The 25,327-nt window shown below is 38.1% G+C and overlaps 1 protein-coding gene across 1 annotated transcript; it reads right to left on the bottom strand.

Annotated features, from left to right (window-relative positions):
- Window positions 1–1,178: 1,178 nt before the first annotated feature.
- On the bottom strand, window positions 1,179–2,041 carry LOC127137901 (uncharacterized). Its single transcript, XM_051064308.1, has 2 exons — window positions 2,021–2,041; window positions 1,179–1,922 (listed from the first exon to the last, which is right to left on the bottom strand). The coding sequence occupies exons 1-2, from the start codon at window positions 2,039–2,041 to the stop codon at window positions 1,179–1,181; spliced, it is 765 nt and encodes a 254-aa protein (XP_050920265.1).
- Between the last annotated feature and the right edge of the window lie 23,286 nt (window positions 2,042–25,327).

Genomic DNA, 25,327 nt, shown 5'->3' with positions numbered 1-25,327 from the left:
AAAAAACAACAACCTTTGCAACAAATGTGAAAAGGGCTCCCTAGGAGTACCTAGGATGATTTGGGTGCCTAACACCTTCCCATTGCATAACCAACCCCCTTACCCAGATCTCTGACATTTTTACTAGTTTTTGATTCGATAAAACTTTTAGGTTTTTGTTCGCTTTCTAACCATTCCTTTGGATAAATAGAAGTTCGGTAGCGACTCGACTTGTATGATTTACCTTGGATTTAGTCAATATCTCTAATGGTAACGAATACCCCGCTACAGATACGTAGGTACGAGATTCTGAGATCTTTGCGAGCACACTAATAAAAAACCTCCATTTTTCCCTTTTGAGGTTTACTTTAATTTCTCTTTTCAATCTTTTATTCACTTGAAGAAAACAAATAACATTTAGCTAACATTCAAATCGTAAGTTTTAACTAAAAGGTTCCTGTTGAGTACAACGGACGTGAGGGGTGCTAATACCTTCCCATTGTATAATCGACTCCCGAACCCGAATATGGTTGCGACAACCATTATTCTATCTTTAAAAGGTTTTATCGATATTTTCCTATTCCTTCATTGGAATAAATAAAGTTTGACAGCGACTCTGTTCGAATCATTTTTTCTGCGACAATCGTGAGGGATCGTGTTTTTCGAGATACGATAGTTGACGACTCTTGCAACCCTCCAACTGTTCTTGAAACTTCTTAAGCTAATCTTGGCAACTGATCTCACTATTGTAGGCTTGATACTGGGTATCAACGAGTTGATTATTCTTGATGAACAAATTGTCAATGGTCCTTTTCAATGTGTTACCTACCTTCATCCTTTTGAACTACTCCTCTTAGGCCTTCTCCATCGCTTGGAATGCCATTGCTCTCTTCTGGTTGAGGTTAAGCTCCAAGTCTTCGTTCTCTCTCATAATCCTACTAAAATTATATCAGAGATCAACATTATCTTTCTATAAGCTCTTGATAGTCTCTTTGGGAGCATCTTCCTCAAGAACAACAATAACAAAAGGCTTGGGTGCCTTAAAACTCATGGAAGGTTCCCATGGATATGGGAGCTTGATACTCTTGGCTCTAGATTTTACCCATCTGTATATGACTCTACTACACTGCAATTTCATTTTCCCAATTACTTCTTCCCTATACACTAAACTTTGACCCAAGCACACCGTTTCCTCTTCATCATATCTGCATTATCAACCCCTTCAACTCCTCTAACAGATTGGCTTCGGGCTTTTCCTTCAACATATAACCCAATTGACAAAGTGAAAGAACAGGATTGTAATTGATGACTCCACCTTTGTAACTAACAAGAGGAACATTATGGAAATCTCCACAATTGTAAATAGGCTCCACCCCATCATAGTCACGATAATACAAAATAACATTCTCAGCATCCAAAGACATCAACCTATGAGACCACTTCAAAGCTCCAATGTTGTTTACAAAAGGTCTTCTTCTTGGAAAGTGAGTCAAAATCCACTTGTAAAGCAAAGGAATGCAACAATTAATCGTCCCACCTCTTTTCTGGTTTCTCCAATGGAAAGAAAAGAATACATCAGCTAAGAGAGTTGACACCAAATTTCTGGAGATGAAAATAGTAACAGTGGTTTTATTGACGAACTCTTCAATATTTGGAAAAAATATCAACCCATAAATAAGGAGAGAAAAAACAACATAGAAGGAATCCCAACTTCCACTACTAGCAAACAAAGTGGCCTTCTCAAAAAGAAATTTTGAAGTAAAACCTATGATGTTCCCCTTTGCACGAAGATTAGATTCAACCACATTTTTCTTGAGACGGAGAGTTTTAGCAACCAAAGCAACCTCTAGAAATCCAACAGTACCCATGTAAGGAACTTGATCTCTAACTGGAAAACAGACAATATGAGCAAACTCCTCCAGAGTAGGAGCTAGAAGAAAATCCTGGAACATGAAACAATGCAGCGTGGGATCATAGAACTGGGCAAAAGTAAGGATCAACCCCAGATCTACCTTGGTCATCAGGACACCTAACAAATTACCATAGACCCTCTTGAAGACATATTTATGATCACCCACCAACAAGGAACCAAGCTTCTTAAACTCATCAAACTTCGAATCTCTGTGTTTGTACTGATATATATTCCTTCGGTCAAACTTCTCTATAACTAAATGAACTACCTCAAGTGACAAACTGATGATTTCCTAAAAATGCACATGCTAAAAATTAATTTAAATATGATGTAATGATAATGCAAGCATCATGGATTCACGAGTGCCACATGTTCTGGATAAATAGTAAATACTACTCTGCACAGGTTCAAAAGTATGGCGTTATAGGAGAACAAAGGTATGCAGGGTCCTGGTTTCCTGCAAAAGAGAATCAAATATCCCACTCACATGTGTGAACTAGTCTTCAAAGGTAACCTTAAAAAGGTCCCTATAGTCATGGATCCCCATTGAGAAACCATTGCCTGAAACAAATGACTCATCGGACAATGATGTTCCCAAAAGGATCTACTATAGGTGTGACGTCTCATGTTAACCATAAACAAGGACTAACTCCAAGTAGGTCAGCACGACTATAGCCACGATACTATCATGTGTTTATGCTTGAGCTCGGGTATAGAGCTTCTCTCATGGAACATCATCCCCAACCCACAGAAAGTACCACAATAATATCCAGAACATGGTTAGCAAAATTGAAAATCTAAAGCAATAAAGTATACAATAAACAACATAAAAGATAAAAGCAGGCAAACAAGAAAGTAAACACCCAAGCAAACAAGGAACAAACAAAACTAGGCTCGACTTTCTCTCTAGTTAGAAAATCAGAGATTCCCAAGTAGAGTAGCCAACTGACGCCACACGAAATATGCCCCAAACACATCACACGCTCGAAGATACAATAGAGTCACCACCGAACATTCTTTATCCCAAAAGAGGGAAGGGAAAATATCGATAAAACCCAAGGAGGAACATAGAAATGTGTAAGGAAGTCGGTTATGCAAGGGGAAGATATTAGCACCCCTCACATACATGGTACTCCATGGGAACCATTTTGAATGCTCTTGCTTGGGTGGGTGTTGCTATCTTCATGTACATGCAAAACATAAAATGGGTTAGGAAAAGGAATGCTCGAGGAGTATTGTGGCCCTCATGCCTACCTATTCTCATAGTGGAATGAGAAAGTCAGAGCCTCGTAGTTCATGGAACCAGAGAGGAAAAAAAAGGTGAGAAAATGGAGAAAGTGCTCGCCAAGGATTCGCATACTCGTGCCTACGTATCTTTATAGTGAAATAAGGAAGTCAGAGCTCCGTAGTTCAGAGGACAAAGACTGAGAAAAAGATAAGATGAGGGTGGTGTTTAAACCGGAAAGAAAAGGCTTACCAAAGCACTGGGACTGACATGGTAATGGAATGGTGTTTAAACCAAAAGTCCGTGTTTAAACCAGAAAATAGCAAAAGGTGGTGTTTAAACCAAAAGAGAACAAATGTGGTGTTTAAACCAAAGATCGGTGTTTAAATCAGAAAAGAGATAAAGGGGGTGTTTAAACCAAAGGGAGCAAAAGTAAGGTTTTCCTAAGCAACTGGTACTAACAAGGCAAGAAGAACAGGAACTTGTCAAAGTACAAGGACTCATATGACAAGGGTCTTACTAAAGAACATGGACTCACATGTGTAAGACCCCAATTTTGACCCTAAGATCCCTCATGGCATCATAACATTGCATTTGCATAGCCTCAAGGATCATGAGCATCTTGGTTCCCTTTGCCTTTGGGTGGGACTCCTTGTGATTGGTTTGAGATCACCAAGCATGCTTGAATTATACATCATTGTTTCTCTTACTTTTGTTTAAAAAAAAAAAAAAAAAAAAAAAAAAAAAAAAAAAAAAAAAAAAAAAAAAAGAAAAAAAAAAAAAAAAAAAAAAAAAAAAAAAAAAAAAAAAAAAAAAAGAAGAAAAACGAAAAAAAAAAAAAAAAAAGAAAAACAAAAAAAAAATAAAATAAAATAAAGGGTTAAATACACTTTTCCCCCCTGTAATGTTAGCGAGTTTAGGATTACCCCCCTGTAAAAATATTTTTTGTAAACCCCCCCTTATGTTATGTAGATTCCTTCATAGAACCCCCTAATATCCAGGTGGCATGGAATCTAATAAGAGGTCCTACACCTGGCATATTTTTAATTTTGTTAAAGTGATTATGTGTCATTTTACACTTTTTAATTTCAAATACCCCCTTAGAAAATTAGGGTTCTGAACATAGCAGGGAAGACGAAGACGAAATTTCCAGGGGAAGACGAAGACGAAGAAGAAGAATGCAGGGAACGAAGCAAACGAGAAAGACGACCGCAGTGAAGACGAAGATGAAGACAACCTCAGCGAATACGAAGAAGCGATCCAGCTCAGTGAAGACGAGCTCAGTGAAGTGTCCAAAGTCCGAGGTTAGTAAAAATTTGAAGTTCATCAATGTCGTAGGGTAAAATTTTGAAATCAACAATCTTTGACATGTGGGTATAATATATTGACAGGATTCACAACACTTTAGTGTTACACTCCACAATGGGGGTGAATTTTACAGGGTTTTTGAAGAAGAAATTATATACATAGGGGGTACGGATACGACAGTTAATGGGATACATGTTTCAAATTGGAACATGGATAACATTGAGAAGTTGTTGAGTAGGTTAGGGTATAAGGCTGATTGTGTTAGGGTATGGACAAAAGTTTTAGAAATTCAAGATGGTTTTTTTCTGATTAGGAAAGATGATGCTGTTGATGATTTTGCTCTATACTTTAGTGCAATGAATGTGAAAGGAGATTTGTATGTTGAACATAGTACTGGGAACATGGACCCTGCTGATAGGGAACCTAAATGTGTGAATGATGATGACCACCCCCCTGATAATGGAATTGATGGGTTAGATGAGGAGAAGGTAGAGGGGTTAGATGACAGTGAAGATGAAAGAGCTACTGCTTACTTTGATGGTTTTGAAGGAATAGATGTTACTAAGCCTATTAGGTGGGAGCCCAATAACAGTATGGAGGAGCCCAATAAGAGTATGAATTCAGATGATGTATACTATAGTGATGAGTTGAATAGTTCTGACCCAGATGATTCTTGTGATGAAGAAAGGCCCAAGTATGCTAGGTTTAGGAAAGAGCATCTAAACAAAGACTTTATATTCAAGTGGGGTATGGAATTCAACACACTTGATGACTTTAGGGCAGCTATCCGTGAGTGGTCAGTGCTTAATGGGAGGGAAATTTCTTTTGTGAAAAATGAGGGAGATAGGGTAAGGGTGGTGTGTAAGCATAAATGTGGGTTTTTAGTCTTATGCTCTAAGGTGGGCCACAAGGAGACTTTTGCTATAAAAACACTTGTACATAAGCACACATGTGCTAGGGTTTTGAACAACAAGTCTGCTAGCTCAAAGTGGGTGGCCAAGCATGTGGTAAAGAGGATGCAAACTTCTGATACAGTCAGGATAAGAGACATCATCCAAGATATGAGGCAAACATATTCTGTGGGTATTACTGTTGCAAAAGCATGGAGGGCTAAGCTAATTGCGAAGAAGATAATTGAAGGTGATGCTGACAATCAGTATGCTTCCATATGGAGGTATGCAGAAGAACTAAGAAGGGTAAACCATGGCAACACTGTGAAGATAAATGTAGAAAGACCTAGTCCATCCATACAACCAAGGTTTGGGTCATTTTATTTCTGTTTTGATGGCTGTAAGAAAGGCTTTATTCATGGATGCAGACCATTTGTGGGGGTTGATGGATGTCACTTAAAGACCAAGTATGGTGGACAGTTACTTATTGCTGTAGGCAGGGATGCTAATGATCAATACTTCCCTTTGGCATTTGGTGTGGTTGAAAATGAAACAAAGGAGAGTTGGAGATGGTTTATACAACTACTAATGGAGGACATTGGTCAGGATAGAAGATATGTATTTATCTCTGATCAACAGAAAGTATGTATTTAACTCTATCTTTCTGTTGCAAATTATTCTATTCTCTAAATGTTGAAAAAATTTCTATTTTGTATCAGGGACTTGTGGCTGTATTTGAAGAATTGTCTGATACTATTGAGCATAGATTATGTCTTAGGCACTTGTATGCTAATTTCAAGAAAAGGTTTGGTGGAGGAGCCCTTATTAGAGATTTAATGATGGGAGCTGCTAAAGCCACATACTATCAGGCATGGGTCCAAAAGATGAATGAATTGAAGAATGCAGATCCCAATGCTTGGACTTGGTTGATGGTTGTTCCTACCAAAAGCTGGTGTAAGCATGCCTTTTCTTTTTACCCTAAATGTGATACATTGATGAATAATATCTCAGAGTCTTTTAATGCTACCATTCTAGCTGCTAGGGACAAACCTATACTCACAATGTGTGAGTGGATAAGAAAATATCTGATGAATAGGTTATCCACCTCTGCAAGTAAACTAGAAAATTGGCCACATAAGGTGATGCCAATACCTAGGAGAAGGTTAGATAATGAGGTGTTCAGGAGTGGTCATTGGTTGCCAACATGGTCAATTGCTGAGACTTTTCAGGTTACACATAGTTACAACACACATGAATTTATTGTTGACATTGCTAAAAGGTCATGTAGTTGTAATTTTTGGGAATTAGTAGGAATTCCATGTAGGCATGTTGTAGCTGCTCTGAGTTATAGAAAGCAAAACCCTGATGAATTTGTTGATGCTTGTTACACAAGAGAAAAGTTTGCACTATGTTATGGATTTTCAGTAAGTCCAATCAATCGTCAAGATATGTGGCCAGAAGTTGAGATGGAACCACCTCTACCACCTGCATATAAAAATGGTCCTGGTAGACCTAAGAAGATTAGGATAAGAGAAAGTGGAGAGGATGGTGCAAGGAAGAGAAGATCTGGTGTTGCATATAAGTGCACCAAATGTGATAATTTTGGTCACAATGCTATGACTTGTAAGGCTACCACTCAGGATCCCAATGCACTTAAAAGAAAGGTAATTCATTGTGATATACATTTTGTCTTACATTCTATATTCTGTCTTACATTCTTCATTGTGATATGCATTGTGATGACAACCATACATTGTGTCTTACATTGTAGAGAAAACCTAAAAAAGGACATGTGCCAACTGCAACTGATATGCCAACTGCAAATGATATGCCAACTGCATCTGATATGCCTGCCCCAACTGCAACTGATATGCCAACTGCAAATGATATGCCAACTGCAAATGATGTGCCAACTGCAAATGATATGCCAACTGCAAATGATATGCCAACTGCAACTGATATGACTGTTCCAACAAATGTGCCTGTTCCAACTGATCCACAGCCTCCAACTGATATGCCTGTTCCAACTATTATGAGTCAAACAGGATCTAGTGTGGCTGCCTCAATCACAAAACAATCCAGAAAAAGGGTTGAAAAAAAACCTATCATCAAAAGAAGGCAAAGTGAGAGGATCAAGTTGAGTTGGTTTAAAAGACCCATAACAGGTGAAGGAATATCTAGTGACAAACCAATTACCCTACCAGAAAATGAAGACATACCCACTTCAAAATGAGGGACTGATTATTATGTTTCTGCTATGTATTTTGTAATCCTTTTGGAAAACTCTTTTGTAATGCCAACTGATCTTTGAAGACATGTATTTTGTAATCCTTTTAGTATATCAAAATGGGATGTAACATGCATAATTGAAATTCAGTTACTCACCTTCAATGGATGCCATTTGCCATTGGATGCTAACTCTTCAATGGATGCTAACTCTGCAAGTGTCTGTACATTTACAGTTTGGTTACTATGTGCTCTCAAAACAATTGCTCCAACACTGCTTTTTGATCTGTGTTCAATTGTTTTCCCTCAATGAATTCGTGTTTTTGCACTGCTGTTGTAACCTGTCTTTTATATGCTGCAAAAACAGTTGTTGTTATACCACAAAACAGCTTTATGTATTGATACATGATAGTGTGCATCGATGCATACTGTAAGTAATGTAAATTTTGGTGAAATTTATTATTCATGTATCGATGCAAAAGTCGTGTGTATCGATGCAAGTGCTTATTACACTAGTATGTATCGATGCCTGGTGCGTATGTATTGATACACAGGCTGTTTCAATTTGTCATGTATCGATGCAGGGATCGTGTGTATCGATGCATAGAGTATTTTGTCTTCCATGTATTGATGCATGGCTCGTATGCATCGATGCATACTGAACAGAAAGGTTTTGTGATTTATTTCATGCTGTATGTATCGATGCAGAGGCTTTATGTATCGATGCTTACTGACATAAAATGCATTTTAATTGATATTTAAAGGGAAATATCAATGTAGGTTTATATGTACAGTTATGCAACAATATAGTGGGATGAAAAACATAATAAACACACATGTATCATGTAATGCAATGCACAACCAACATTTGGATGATGATCACACAATTTGCTATCATTAAAAATTAATTCAAGGTAAAGAATTCTCTCACATTCTGCATATATCTAGAACGCCAATTCTAAGTTCTAGTTTGCTAGTGTGAGTGGAGTTTGCATCATGACTGTAGGCATATGCCTCATTAAGTAGGTACAAGCATTGCAAAATTTGGTTGATATTCCTCTCAGAGACATAGAGACAAGCTAAAATTGCATGTTTAACTGCTTCCAAAATTGATTTTGAGAGATCTAAAGCTCCATTACAAGTTGAGATGGAACCACCTCTACCACCTGCATATAAAATTGTTCTGTAGCAAATTCAATATTTCTTTAGAATTACTGACTTTATATGTTTACTATGTCATATTTTCTTTAGAATTACTGACTATAAAATTGTTCTGTAGTTTTCTGATGATTTTGCAATTTTGCTCTTTCATTATGATATAACTTTTTTCTGTCATTATTGGTAGATTGAATGCTGAAAGTTTAATCAAATAATGATGCTGCACTGACAGTTTAAGATTGATGAACAGATTACATTTCATTGATGAACACATTACAAGTTCAACATTACATTGCTGAAAAACACTAATGACATAACAATTACATGACAGACTCATTAGACTAACTTAACCATAGCTGCTATCAACATCCATGACAGACCAATTACAAACATTAACCATAAATTTTTCCTCTTTTCCATTGCAATCTTTTTCTTCAGTTTTTCTAACTTGTTAAGCTTTCCGACTCTGCAATCTATCTCCTCAACAATCTCTTTAGCAAATTCAATCAAATAAGCCTTGTTGACTTCACATTGGCGGCATCCGGACGGATTGGTTTCTTTCACTGCAAACTCACTGACCAAATCATCCCACAAAAATAAACCGCACCCATTCTGCAATTTGAGACAAACACCACCAACAATTAATTTCGAAATCAAACTCAAAATAATAAAATGCTTCAAAATTGCTCACCATATAATTCCTGCATTTCCAAAATTTGCGACCGGGGTTTTCAATTGACTTGGAGACCCACAACTTCATGGTTTCATTGCATCCACATCTTGGTAAGCCGTTTCCAACTTCACTCGTGGAAGATGCCTTGCTGCCACCCATAACCCAGATGAAGGGGACACGGACGAAGATGAAGAGAGGGATGGATTTGGGGTAGGGATGGATTTCACGAAGAGAGAGAGGGATGGATTTGGGATAGGGATGGATTTCACGAAGAGAGAGAGGGATGGATTTGGGATAGGGATGGATTTCACGAAGAGAGAGGGGGATGGATTTGGAACCCTAATTTCTAGTTTATGCCATGCTGGAGACCTAATGAAGATTCACATGTGAAAATAAAAAAATTAAAAAGCCACGTCTGAAATAAAAAACCAAGATTCCATGCCACCTGGATATTAGGGGGTTCTATGAAGGAATCTACATAACATAAGGGGGGTATTGAAAAAATAACTTTACCAGGGGGGTAACCCTAAACTCGCTAACATTACAGGGGGGTAAAGTGTATTTAACCCTAAAATAAATAAATAAAATATAACAAAAAAAAAATTGGACTTGAGCCTCTCTCATTTGAGCCCACAGGTCCACAAAAACCAGGTTATAAATTCAGAGTTTCAGTGAAACAAAAGATGTCATTCCTATTACCCTGGCAGAAAAAAGAAAGTGAGAGAAGAGCTAACAGAGTTCAGAGCAACCTCCAGAGACTGAAGGGAACTCATCGGCAAAGAACCAATTCCCTCTCATATAAACCCTCAGATTGCTCTGCAAACCTCACGGGTGCAACTCAATTTCAATCGATCCTCCCCAATCAGGTATGCCCTATTTCCACTACTTTATACTTTCAACCTGAAATTTTTTGATACCCTTTTAATGTATGTGTTTGACAAGAGGTTTAGGCCTCCTGCCCTTGGTTGCTTTTTTGTGAGTTTTTTTTTTGTGAATTTTAATGGCATGATTCATGTGGTTACATTTTGATTTGGGGGCAACTCTTGATTACCCTATCTTGTTTCTCTAACCTGTTTGTTGAGTTTTTTTTGTGATGACTCACATGACTCTTGCAGAGATGGCCTGGTGTTCCATTTTATTTGGGGATACCCCCTGGAGGTTTATTCCGATTACCTATGCTTAATGGCTTGAGATATTTGTTTGTGACTGCTTATTCCAAAGGATGAGAGCTACTTGGATCATCAATATGATCTCAAGAGGGGAACTCCTAATGTGGTTTTATTTTCTTTTCCCTTATCTCTTATATGTTTAGGAATTTAACCCTTCTTTTTTTCCCCCATTCTAACCCAAGCCAAAACTTTTTGTGCAAACAATAACTTTTGTTTTCAACATTAGAAACCTAAGCCTTATGCTTTTGATTTTCAAAACTTATTTTTTATAACACTTATTTTGAATTAAACCTTTTAATCCACTTTAACCATATTTTTGTAAATACTTTTAATTGGTAAATATAACCCATTCAAATACTTTTTGTGGTTTCAATGGCCACCTTCTTAATCAAACCTTTTTTTTATAACCATTAGCTATTAGGTTTGAGTTATCCTTGAGGTAGATATAATACTCACCTTTATCCTTAGTGATGGACAATGAGTCTTCCATGCTTATTATAGGGTTAACCCCTCACTAGCATGTTGAAGTTATCCTCACATGGTGGATTTGTGGTTTTAGGTTGAGTTTTCTCCCTTTGATAACAAAAGACCTTAAGGTTTTTTGGACCAATCAATTCACCAACTTTTTTTTTTGAATTTTTTTACCCCGAACTATGAGGTATTGATCCTAATCTTTTTTTTAAGATGGTACGTAGGCAATAGGTTCATCCATTCAAACACAAAATGTAAATAAATTTGTATATTCTTTTCTCATCCCTTCAATCATGTTTGCACAAATAAATTTTCACAAAAAAAAAACAACAACCTTACAACAAATGTGAAAAGGGCTCCCTAGGAGTACCTAGGATGCTTTGGGTGCCTAACACCTTCCCATTGCATAACCAACCCCCTTACCCAGATCTTTGACATTTTTACTAGTTTTTGATTCGATAAAACTTTTAGGTTTTTGTTCGCTTTCTAACCATTCCTTTGGATAAATAGAAGTGCGGTGGCGACTCGACTTGTATGATTTACCTTGGATTTAGTCAATATCTCTAATGGTAACGAATACCCCGCTACAAAAAAATGGCGACTCTACTGGGGAATAAATAATTTGTCTAGTGGGTTTTGCCTACTTTTCATATTTGTTGTATTGTATTGTATATTTTTTTGCAATTTGGGATTATTGTATTGTATGTAATGATTGAATTGTTTGAATATGAATTCCTTGTATGCTTGGTGATCTTCGTGAGATGAGTTCTATACCCGAACTCGAGTGCACTTAGGATAGGAGAATGGCATAGTCTTATCGACTTGTGTGGAGTTATTCTTTAGCAAGTTGACTTGCAAGTCCATTCACTTGGTGGAGGTTATGTTGGGATCAATAATGTCACACAAGTAAGTTGTGGTTAGACATTACTCTTTCCAATATAGACCTTAGAAGCCAAGGACCTTAGTTTACCAAACCCATCTTGATCTATGCTTAGGTTGTAGTGCGAAGGTCGTTCAAGTGTAAGATTTGATACGATTGTTACGCGATACTACACTCATAAGAGTCTCTCTTGAGAATATTTTCGGAATACGAGTAGTCGTTTCTCCGATAATATCCAAAAGATGGGATGATGACTATGGGAACCTCTTGTAGAACATGTTTGGCAGGTTTAAACCCTAGTACACTCCCATTTGGGTGGTTCTTAACGTAACTCCATGCTCGTGACTTACAACAAACCCTTAATTCATGGTTGATCCGTTCAGGTATCCTTAATATCAATGGAACTTGGGTGTTGATAAGGTGTAAACCATAATCCACCAAAATGGATGATTGATATTAAGGATAACATGATCCATCCCATGACCTTTGTTTGGTGTGCTTTGCTTGATCCTTGAGTGTGATTGTTGCATTCATGCATTCATGCACCCATTTTCATTCATATCATCAAAATAATAAGAAAATTTTCAAGGAACTTAAGAGGTTTATTTGCAAAATTTTCAGACATGGAAAGACAAAGAAGGAATACAAAGAAGTACAGTTTCAGGCAACCAGATTTGAAAGAGTTAAGGAATCTGACATCCTATGTATTAGATCCTTTGGGTTTCAAGGCTCGTTTCGGGAAGCTTCTTCCTCTTCTGACCACTCAGGTGGATGAAGGATTGATGAGTGTATTGGTGCAGTTTTATGATCCCTTGTACCGTTGCTTCACGTTTCCGGATTTCCAGCTTTTGCCTACCCTTGAGGAGTATGCTTATCTTGTGGGTATACCTATTCTGGATCAGGTGCCGTTCAGTGGCTTGGAGAGTATTCCTACTTCACAAGAGATAGCAGACATGTTGCACATAGATGAATCTCTGGTTGGTGCTCATATGACTACCAAAGGTGGAATTCAAGGTCTCCCTTCTGTGTTCCTCATTGCTCAAGCTACTATGTATGGGAAGGCCATGAGTGAGGACGCCTTTGAGGCTGTATTTGTACTTCTCATCTATGGGCTAGTATTATTCCCCAACATCGACAAGTTTGTGGATGTGAACGCTATTAGGATTTTCTATACTCTTAATCCCGTTCTGACTCTGTTGGGCGATACCTATTTCTCTTTGCATATGAGGAATGCAAAAGGTGGTGGCGCCATTGTGTGCTGTTTGCCTCTGTTGTATAAGTGGTTTATTTCTCACTTACCGCAGACGGTCGCCTTCAAGGAGAATAAGGGATGTCTACGGTGGTCCACGAGACTCATGTCTCTCACTAATGATGATATCTCTTGGTATAACCGTGTGTATGATGGTGTGCAGATTATTGACTCTTGTGGCGAATTCTCCAATGTACCTCTTCTTGGTACATGTGGTGGGATTAACTACAATCCTGTTTTGGCACGTCGGCAGCTTGGGTTCACCCTAAAGGATAAACCCAATAACATTCTGTTAGAGGGTGTATTCTTTCAGGATGGTAAAGATCCCCAAGGCTTGAAAGCTAGGATGGTCCGCGCTTGGCGCAAGATTCATAGGAAAGGAAGGAAAGAGTTGGGTCCTAAGAATTGCATCGCTTTGGAGCCTTACACTGTTTGGGTTAGGAAGAGGGCGTCTGAGTATCTCATGCCTTACGAGTATCCGAGACCTACACCTATGATTATGGTTGGGCCTTCAACCCTCCCTAATCAAGGAGTAGAGGAGTTGAGAGACGAAGACCGTTCACGTGCCTGGATTCGTGAACGTGAAGAGTTGCTTCAGCAAATTAAGGAGAAGGATGCGTTGATTGAGTTTCTTGAGCATCAGGTTATTGATGACCTTGATGATGTATGGACTTCTCTACTTCCTCAGTCTTCTAAGTTCTGGAAGAGGAAGTATGATCGACTCGCCAAAGAGAAGGCCGGTATGGAGGCAGCCTGTGAGAGGGAGGTGAAGAGGCTTCGCGCATCTTATCTTCCTGTGTCCCGAGCTTTAGATGATTGTTTCTAGGGATCCATTGGATGATTATTTTCCTTTTCTCTTGTACATGATTGACGATGTTGCACTTCTTTTCTCTGATATTATTTGATGAGATATTTCCATATGTGATAAAATGCTTAATATTTCCAGAATTTGCAAATAAAACTCTAAAGTTCCTTTGAAATAAAAAACAAATCATATGCACAAGTATTGCATGCATCATATGCATAAGCAGGTTTTGTTTCCGGTCCCTTGCCCTGTGGTCTAACTCTGTGTCCTTCATTTATTTTGAAGACAAGCTGACTCACCGGTACTACACTAGAGCCAATATTTCAAGACCATGGATTCACGAGGCAGGAGCCGTGACATCCACCCTACACCCGAAATTGAAATTCGTGAAAAACAAGAAGCTGGTGGTGGTAGGGGGAGAAAGGGCTCTCCTGGTTAGCCATTTGTCTTCCTTCTCTTATATAGATGTTGAGGTTGAAATTGGAACTCCTTTCCAAGCTTTATCTATAGCTGAGCCTATTGAGAAGAGAACTCCTTCATTTGCTTCCTACAAAGATGCAAAGTTGGCCATTGGGCGTGGTGCAACCACTGGTTTAGGAAAAATGATTGAGTTAGAAGACAACGAATCCCGGGCTGGCATAGGTTTTTCTTCTGGTACTTTCAACAAGCAAGGTTTATTCAAGAGTGGATGTTTTATCCACACTGGTCTAGATGAGGAGGCTACTGCCGTCTTAGAAGAAGATACAAAGGATTCTGGCAATTTCATCATCCCTGGAGGGGTCTGCGACAATTGGGTCGCTGTGGATATTCCAACAGTTGTCCATAAGTCGACGTAATAATCACTTTGTTTGAAAACCCTTCTCCCATGCCAAAAGGAGGAGTGATGACATTGTTGGCGCATAACTTCAATGATATTTTCATCCAACAAATTCATGTTAAGTTGTTTTTCCAATTATTTTCCCTTTTTGCTTTTGCATGAAATTGGTGATCACATAAAACCTTAAAAATAAGAATAAAATCAATCTTTTCATTTGCATAATGATTTGCCTTGTTTGAATTCTAAAGCTTTTCATATCCAAAAATCATTATGCAGGTTGATTTCTAGACCCATTGAACATAATGACCCAACACCATCTCCCAATTTTGAATTCCCTGTATTTGAGGCAGAGGAAGATGATGTTGAAGAGATTCCTGATGAGATCACCTGGCTACTTGAGCATGAAGAGAAGATCATTCAGCCGCATCTTGAGAATCTGGAAACAGTCAACTTGGGGTCTGAAGATTGTGTGCGAGAGGTAAAGATTGGGGCACTTCTGGAAGAATCTGTTAAGAAGGGGTTGATTAAGTTTCTACGAGAATATGTTGACGTCGTTGCCTGGTCATATGAAGACATGCCTGGTCTAGATACTGATATTGTGCAACATTTCCTACCTCTAAAGCCTGAGTGCATGCCTGTAAAGTAGAAGCTCAGAAGAACTCATCCTGATATGGCAGTGAAGATCAAAGAAGAAGTTCAGAAGCAAATTGATGCGGGGTTCCTGGTGACTTCTACATATCCTCAATGGGTGGCCAATATTGTGCCCGTGCCTAAGAAAGATGGAAAAGTCCGGATGTGTGTGGACTATAGAGACTTGAATAAAGCTAGTCCGAAAGATGATTTCCCTCTACCACATATTCATATGTTGGTAGACAATACAGCTAAATTCAAAGTCTTCTCGTTTATGGATGGATTTTCCGGATATAATCAGATTAAAATGGCACCCGAGGATATGGAGAAGACAACATTCATCACACCTTGGGGAACATTTTGTTATCGAGTGATATCCTTCGGGTTGAAGAACGCCGGAGCCACGTATCAACGAGCTATGACTACCTTGTTCCATGACATGATGCATAAGGAGATTGAGGTGTACGTTGACGATATGATCCCTAAGTCAAGATCGGAGGCGGTACTCCCAGTAGAGGTGGAGATCCCATCAATGAGAGTCTTGATGGAGGCCAAGTTGACTGATGTTGAATGGGTTCAGAGCCGTTATGACCAGCTGAACTTGATAGAAGAAAAGAGATTGACTGCCATGTGCCACGGTCAGTTATATCAGCAGAGGATGAAGAAAGATTTTGATAAGAAGGTCAAGCCTCGTGTGTTCCGAGAAGGTGACCTTGTGCTCAAGAAAGTTTTGTCTTTCGCGCCCGATTCCAGGGGCAAGTGGACTCCAAACTATGAAGGTTCATATGTTGTTAAGAGAGCCTTTTCAGGCGGTGCTTTGATACTTATAACTATGGATGGGGAGGATTTCACTCGTCCTGTGAATTCAGATGCAGTCAAGAAATACTTCGCCTAAAAAAATAAAAACTGAATAGCTCGCTAAGTTGAAAACCCGAAAGGGCGGCTTAGGCAAAAATGAGCGTCTCGGTGGATTGTAAACCCGAAAGGGCGGTCCAGGAAAAAGTTAGAGACACAAAAAATATATAATAATGATATATGTATCCCGCTAGATTGAGTACCTCATCCTGGGGCAATCTAGGCAAAAATTAGGGATTTGGCAAGCAACTGCATCCTGACAAGACTTTGTTCTACAACTGTCGTCCGTCAGAGATCCTTGCTCATTATCAGCCAAAGCTTCAAATACCTCGGATTCAGAATTGGTGGAGAAATGGTCATTATGTTCAATGTAGCCATTTTCCAATATATATCACCAATTTCAAATTTGTAAAGATCTATGGAGTCTTGCCATTCGCAAACTACCATTCTATCAAATAAATTTGAGCCTTTTATCCAATTATTGGCACTCTTATCTGTTTCTATTCAACAAATGTTTTGCATGTTTTGATTAAGAAAATATCATTGTTTTAAATGATCAAATTTTTTATAATTTGTTTTTAAACAAAGTGAACATTCACAATGACGAAAGGATACTTAGGAGATCCTCAGTGCTCTCCCAAGGGTGGTACGATCCCCAACAGGGTAAGATTTTTGTCTATATTCCTAGCATGATTGTATCTCCTCCCTCCGGAACCCCTTGTGGTTTATCCTACCAAGTGGATTGCTTGTTGAGAGTCACCTCTCTTCCCTTCAGCAGAGTAGCAATCTTTCTTCCTCAGCATCTTGGATCTCTTTGGGCAAGAGCGGTATTTGGTGGTTGATCCCGATAAATCCTTTATCTCCTCGGATAGATTCCCCAGTAGAGTTGTTGGTGTGGTGGACCTTGTCTGTGATAACTCTCGTCCCCAACTGGAATGATTGATGATTCATCCCTAGCAGAGTTCTTTGCTTCCTGGTATCTCTGATCCCCAGCAGATTGGATACTCTCCGGTGAACTTTGCTTTCTCTCTTGAGATGTAGTACCGGGTGGTTAATTCCTGGACCTGGTTATGTTAGATATGTCTGTCTGTCAGCATACATCATACATAAACCACACATATTCATGCATAATTATAACATTCAGGTATTCATGTTGCATTCTTTGCCATATATCGTTGTTTGTTGTCTCCTGCTATTTGGTGATATACTTCCCCAAGGAGACGTGTGTGTCTGATCTCTCCATATAGAGTCAGCTCCATAAGCAGAAAGCGTCTATCCTTTCTTCCATATTCCCCACGGGTTATATCCTCGTGGATGTTGATTGTTTTTGTTCCTTCCCAACACATATACTGGGATGGTTTTCCCCATTAAGTTATATTCTCACCGGGACAAGTCTTGATTTGGTGTGCCTATCTAGTTTGATCCTAGATCGGTCTCTTGAGACTCTTTTCCTGTTTCCCCGTGGTAAATGAATGATCGCTCAATAATTAGTAATTATCATCCCGGCGGAGTCTGTGGTTCTCTACCCTCATACCGGTAGTTGTAAGTCATATTTCTGTGGTCTACTACCCAGTAACCGGTAGTTGTAAACCCCATTTTGTCCCCGTGCAGAGTTAAACCTTGATTGTTGTTCATCCTAACCGATGACGGGTACTCTCTTTTGTGGTTCTCTACCCTCATACCGGTAGATGTAATTCCCTTCTTGTTGGTTATCTTTATACAAAATTCGATATTGACATTCCTTAATATACCACCCAGTAACTGGTGATATATCTCTTGGATAATTGCTCTAATTACGCAATTTATCCCCAGCGGGTCATCTCTCGTCTATCTTGTTGTTGTTAGTAACGATTGTTCCTCCCCTGAATTGGTCATCATTATATACCTAGTTTCGGTATCCCGATGCCTTTTCTTTTCGGTCGATTTATCCTTTATTAACCCAGTAACCGGTTGTGGATAATCGTCCATGCGAGTATATTATCTACGTTCTGACGGTAATAGATAGTATATCTCATGCACTCTTTGGTCGAAGCCTTTTGTTCTTCCCCAGTTGAGTAAGATTCGTACCCCCTTTTCGGAGTCGAATGTCCATCCCATAATCGATTTTGCTTTTTGCCCTCTTTTTGGATGATGAGTGTTTTGGGAATATTCCCCAATTCACGCCTTGATTGGTCATCATTATATACCTAGTTTCGGTATCCCGATGCCTTTTCTTTTCGGTCGATTTATCCTTTATTAACCCAGTAACCGGTTGTGAATAATCTTCCATGCGAGTATATTATCTATGTTCTGACGGTAATAGATAGTATATCTCATGCACTCTTTGGTCGAAGCTTGTGTTCTTCCCCAGTCGAGTAAGATCCGTACCCCCTTTTACGGAGTCGAACATCCATCCTATCATCGAGTTTGCTTTTAGCCCTCTTTTGGATGATGAGTGTTTTGGGAATATTCCCCAATTCACGCCTTAGTTGGTCACCTATTATATGCCCAGTAACCGGTATCCCTGGTGTTCCCTCCTCTCTGCTCCCTATTATGACTTTTTGTCCTCTGTGGAGTCAGATTTTCCTGAGTTGAGATATACCTTTTTAGGTCTTCCTCAAATGATTTGGTTGATTGATATCTCTCACCCTTATACCGGTCTTAGATATTCATTCTTCCCGAGCATGTTGTATCTCACCCTCATACCGACGATCAGATCACATGTCTCCTTGAGCTTATTACCCAGTAACCGGTAATACCTCGTCCCGCTGCTTCCCCAGGAGTGTCCTTTTAGGCATCCCCAACGAAGTCCCTTAGTGGATTGTTTTCATCCGGATTTTTATCCAAAGTATCCGTTGTGGATAGTTTTTGCTGTATTGGCATATTCCCCAATACATGCACCTTTGAGTTAGCTTGGGTCTTTCCATTGGATATTTTCCCTTTGGAATTCTGTTCCCCAAGCGTTGAGTCGTGACCTGCTCACGCATTTTATTCCCTCTCCTATCCCCATAAGAGTCCCCAAAGTCTCTGTCTCATTGAGTGTATCTCTCATATGGACTGTCAGTTTCTCCGGATGTCTTTTCTTCTTTGCGGACACATATCCCCACAAAGTTCGTACTATTTGCATACATACATCTGCATCATGAGGTCTCTTAGGGACCAAAATTTGTCTCTTTGTTATTATTTAAGCCCATTCTACCTCGTCGAGACGAAGATTTTAACATTCACTTCTCCGGCTAGAATGACCTTAAATAGGGGCATCTGTAAGACCCCAATTTTGACCCTAAGATCCCTCATGGCATCATAACATTGCATTTGCATAGCCTCAAGAATCATGAGCATCTTGGTTCCCTTTGCCTTTGGGTGAGACTCCTTGTGATTGGTTTGAGATCACCAAGCATGCTTGAATTATACATCATTGTTTCTCTTACTTTTGTTTACTAAAATAAAAATAAAATAAAAAAGAAAAAAAAATAAAAAATAAAAAATAAAAAATAAAAACGAAAAAAAATAAAAAAAAATGGAAGAAAAACGAAAAAAAAAAGAAAAAAAAAAGAAAAAAAGAAGAAAAACGAAAAAAAAACGAAAAAAAAATAAATAAAATATAACAAAAAAAAAATTTGGACTTGAGCCTCTCTCATTTGAGCCCACAGGTCCACAAAAACCAGGTTATAAATTCAGAGTTTCAGTGAAACAAAAGGATGTCATTCCTATTACCCTGGCAGAAAAAAGAAAGTGAGAGAAGAGCTAACAGAGTTCAGAGCAACCTCCAGAGGCTGAAGGGAACTCATCGGCAAAGAACCAATTCCCTCTCATATAAACCCTCAGATTGCTCTGCAAACCTCACGGGTGCAACTCAATTTCAATCGATCCTCCCCAATCAGGTATGCCCTATTTCCACTACTTTATACTTTCAACCTGAAATTTTTTGATACCCTTTTAATGTATGTGTTTGACAAGAGGTTTAGGCCTTCTGCCCTTGGTTGCTTTTTTGTGAGTTTTTTTTTTGTGAATTTTAATGGCATGATTCATGTGGTTACATTTTGATTTGGGGGCAACTCTTGATTACCCTATCTTGTTTCTCTAACCTGTTTGTTGAGTTTTTTGTGTGATGGCTACATGACTCTTGCAGAGATGGTCTGGTGTTCCACTTTATTTGGGGGATACCCCCTGGAGGTTTATTCCGATTACCTGTGCTTAATGGCTTGAGGTATTTGTTTGTGACTGCTTATTCCAAAGGATGGGAGCTACTTGGATCATCAATATGATCTCAAGAGGGGAACTCCTAATGTGGTTTTATTTTCTTTTCCCTTATCTCTTATATGTTTAGGAATTTAACCCTTTTTTCCCCATTCTAACCCAAGCCAAAACTTTTTGTGCAAACAATAACTTTTGTTTTCAACATTAGAAACCTAAGCCTTATGCTTTTGATTTTCAAAACTTATTTTTTATAACACTTATTTTGAATTGAACCTTTTAATCCACTTTAACCATATTTTTGTAAATACTTTTAATTGGTAAATATAACCCATTCAAATACTTTTTGTGGTTTTAATGGCCACCTTCTTAATCAAACCTTTTTTTTATAACCATTAGCTATTAGGTTTGAGTTATCCTTGAGGTAGATATAATACTCACCTTTATCCTTAGTGATGGACAATGAGTCTTCCATGCTTATTATAGGGTTAACCCCTCACTAGCATGTTGAAGCTATCCTCACATGGTGGATTTGTGGTTTTAGGTTGAGTTTTCTCCCTTTGATAACAAAAGACCTTAAGGTTTTTTGGACCAATCAATTCACCAACTATTTTTTTGAATTTTTTTGCCCCGAACTACGAGGTTTTGATCCTAATCTTTTTTTTAAGATGGTACGTAGGCAATGGGTTCATCCATTCAAACACAAAATGTAAATAAATTTGTATATTCTTTTCTCATCCCTTCAATCATGTTTGCACAAATAAATTTTCACAAAAAAAAAACAACAACAACCTTACAACAAATGTGAAAAGGGCTCCCTAGGAGTACCTAGGATGATTTGGGTGCCTAACACCTTCCCATTGCATAACCAACCCCCTTACCCAGATCTCTGACATTTTTACTAGTTTTTGATTCGATAAAACTTTTAGGTTTTTGTTCGCTTTCTAACCATTCCTTTGGATAAATAGAAGTGCGGTGGCGACTCGACTTGTATGATTTACCTTGGATTTAGTCAATATCTCTAATGGTAACGAATACCCCGCTACAACATGGTAATAAAGGAAAGCATGGAAAACTTGTCAAAGTACTGGGACTCGCATGAAAAAGGTCTTACCAAAGCACATGAACTCACAATTTAAGAAAGGAAAGCATGGAAAACTTGTCAAAGCAATGAGACTCACATGACAAGGTTCTACCAAAGCACAAGGACTAACATGGTAAGGGAATGGTATTTAAACTTGGAGAATATATGGGGTTAACCATAGAGGTGTGTCCATAAATTATGGTGTCAAAACCAAGGAATGGGAGTTAACCAAGAAGGTGTATCCCAAAGAAGGTATATAACCATGACGGTGTCAACCTAAATTGTAGTGTTTAAACCAAGAAAGATAGGTGTTAACCTATGAAGGTGTGTCCCAAAAGGAAACTATATGGGGTTAACCATAGAGGCGTGTTCCTAAGAAGAGATAATTGTAATGGTGTTTAAACCAAAAGGAGAGATAAAAGGAGCCACATGGGTAGTTACAGACTTGTCAGTGAATTGACTGGAATTGCATTAAAGTCTATGAACAGAGACATATACTCTAAGCAACTAGGTCATTTTGTCCTATACTAAGATATATTCTAGAAAAGTGTATGAAATATTCTCTCTCGTCATTCTCTATTGCTTAAGGCTCATGGCATGCAAACCTAGTCAATGTCTGACAAGTTGTTGAAGCAGGTTCCCAAGGATGCTTGTGGGGATTATTAAGATGACTGAGGTCTGTTGAGGAGATCTGTAGTCCACTAGAAGTCTTGTACTTGTTGAGAGGCTGAAGCTCCAAAGTAACAGAGACAAGTCTGATCAAGTGACCAGGGGACTTATGGTCACTTGACAAAGACTGAGGGAGTATGCACAAAGTTGTAGGATCTAGTTGATCAAACAAAACTTGATCAAGCTAAATCAAAGGGAATATGATTAATGAACAAACATGATGCATGATCATACAAAGACTAACCTAAGGTCTCATTGTTAGTTAGCCTAATAGAAAGCCATGTGAGTGCAAAATGTATTGTCCTATGTCTCATTGTTAGGTAGCCCAAGTGAAATCCATGTGTGTGTAACTGTGTTAACCCGAATCAGATGAATGATGAGAAAAGGCATAAAGTAGACGAACAAAAATCATAAGCTCAAAAGTTCTACATGATCAAAGACAAGTAAAATTGTTCGCAAGGTCCATGGGTCCAAGGTCCTTCCAAGTCAAGCAATGGGTCTAAGTCCTAAGTCCAAGGTCCAAAGTCCCAAGAGATCATAATCACTCCAAGTCAAGCATAGGTTTAAGATCAAGTCAATTCACTTTATCATGTTTTGATTCATTGAGATTAACAAGCAGATCAACCAAACAAGATAAGAAGCAACAGATGAATAAGATAAGTATGGAGTGAGATGATCAGTAATGAGACATAAAAGTAAAGTGCATTAAGTGAATGATATAAAAATAAATGGCATAAATTGAATGACTTGAATTAAATGGTAATAAAGTAATGAGCACAAAGTAATGTTAGGAGTTAGTGGTCAATTAATTGTGTTGGGACAATTTAGCGTTATGTTAAGCAATTGTAAGTAGGCTTATGTAGAAGTCGTACCTATCTGAGGTCGATCAATAACAATTTACGTGTCAGACATGTTATAGAATTAATACAAAGTTAATCTCCTACAACATGTAACACAATGATAAAAAAAAGAGAAGAGATGAAGATAAAAAGAGTGAAGAGGAGAGCCAAGGCAATCACATATGGATCAATCTATCCACAAATCAAATGACTCAAAATATTGTGCATCAAAGGATAAACTATCATTGATGCAAAGTGATGAAGATGATTCATGATCATCTATTAACATGTTTGAATCAAAGAAGGTTGAATCAACCACAAGTCCATCTATAAAATATTTGAAATATGGAAGACCTCATCAATCAAGCAATCAACTTAAGTCAAAACATTAAGTGAATAATAAAAATGATCTAAAAATTATTTTAAAAGGAAAATAAAAGGGAAAATGTCAAAGAGGTATCAAAACACCAAATAAAAGTCCAAGAAAAATGTAGGAAGTCAACAAAATTACAAGTAACTTGATCTCAAAAGTTGGGGTGAAAAATGTTTCAAAAGGATTAAAAATAAAATGTTAAATGAAAATTAAATGGAAAATAAAGGAAAATATGAATTAAATGCAAAATGACTTTTAAAAATTATGCAAAACTTATATGTGGTAGAAGATGCTTTTATGAAATTATGAAAAAAGTTGGAATAAAAAATAATAAATGAGCTATTTAAAATGAATTTTGGAAGAAAAAGAAATTAAATGAAATAAAAATAGAAAAAATAAATTTAAATGCAACGGATATGAGAGGTGGCGCGTTCTTATTGGCTAGGGAATTTGAATTTCCTTATGAAGCGCATGATGCACTTCATCTTCAACCTTCTGATTTTGATTTTTGCAAGTTCATGAACTTGAAGTTTTAAGCTCAAACACCAAACAAGCAAGCTTCTACTTCATTCATCGTTCATGCCTCTCTGCATCATAGTAATTGATTTGCTATGAGCAGAGAGAATTTTATCAAATACGTGAAGAACCCTAGTTCTTCAAAGTTAAATTAAATGACCAAATCAAAAGATAAATCAAAAGTAGATGAGGGCTTTTGATTAGTGGAACAACACGAAGAGAATGGTAACTTTTTTGAAGTGTAATTTTACTCGTAATTACCTTGTCCAAATCGAGGTCGAAGGTTGAAGATGGTGAAAGCCGTTAGAGCAATTCAGGAAGTCTCAAAGCTTGGTTCCAGTTGGAGAAGATTCAGAGGACGTCGGAGAAGTTTTCTGGGTAAAGAAACTCGAAGGTAAAGGCTTGAATCGATGGAACCGTTAGCTGGTTTTTTTGTGCTTTCGAGTTTCAGTGAGACAGGGGTTTCTTGGCTATTGGAGCTTACAAATAATGGAAAATCAGTCCCCTATTTATACGAAATTAAATAGGAAGCTCACACATGTGGTTTGGATCTGAAATTGTGTGAGTTAGGGTTGAACTTTTGCAATTTCAAAACCGTGTGAAAACTCATGATGAATGTGATATTTGGTGATGAAATGAGGTCATTTCTAGCCTGTTTGCATGCGTTTTGACATCAAGAGATGTTTGCATATGTGCAAGTGGTCCCAAAACAAGGAATGACATGTAATTTCAAATTCTGGGTTCATTCCAAAACAGAGTTCATGTTAATGTGTTCATGCTTAGGCCAATTCCAATCCACTCGTGCGTTTTCCAATTTTCGTTGAGCCAAATGATCTTTTCATTGAGTAGAACATAATGAAAAAATAAACAAGTCCAAAGGAGGATTTAGATGAAAATGGCATGCTTGGGGATTTGGGGTCGTGACCTACAATTTACGCTCGGTATTTGGTCAATCAGTTTTTGGCATGTTTAGTCATTTTGAGGTTCCAAGTTGATGACACCATAAATTTTGTTTCCCTCGTGAATTTTGATCCAAAATTGGGCCAAATGATCTTTGACATAAGCTTAACAAGATTCAAAAATAATGGGATCAAAATGATATTTGAGCTGAAAATGGCAAGGGTGGAAAGTAGTGCTCATGGCAAGGTTTTGGCCCATTTTGGCAACTTGGTCCTTTGTACAAATGAGGTCCTTAATGAATTAATTGGTGTTTGACCCTTAAAGGAAAGTTGTAGAGAAACACAAAAGGCACATTTGTATTAATAAGCTTGGCAATTAGATAAACATTGAAGAAGTTATGGAGTTTTGACCAAAGGTATGGCATACTTGCAAATTAGGTCAACCACACTTATGCCCCTTGGTGAAAACATGAAGTTTTCTTGAATTTCAAGCCACAATGATGATAGAATAAGCATCCTTTGAT

Source organism: Lathyrus oleraceus, chromosome 4 (assembly GCF_024323335.1).
Source record: "Lathyrus oleraceus cultivar Zhongwan6 chromosome 4, CAAS_Psat_ZW6_1.0, whole genome shotgun sequence".
NCBI classification, from domain to species: domain Eukaryota; kingdom Viridiplantae; phylum Streptophyta; class Magnoliopsida; order Fabales; family Fabaceae; genus Lathyrus; species Lathyrus oleraceus.
This window is presented reverse-complemented; position numbering and strand designations above follow the sequence as displayed.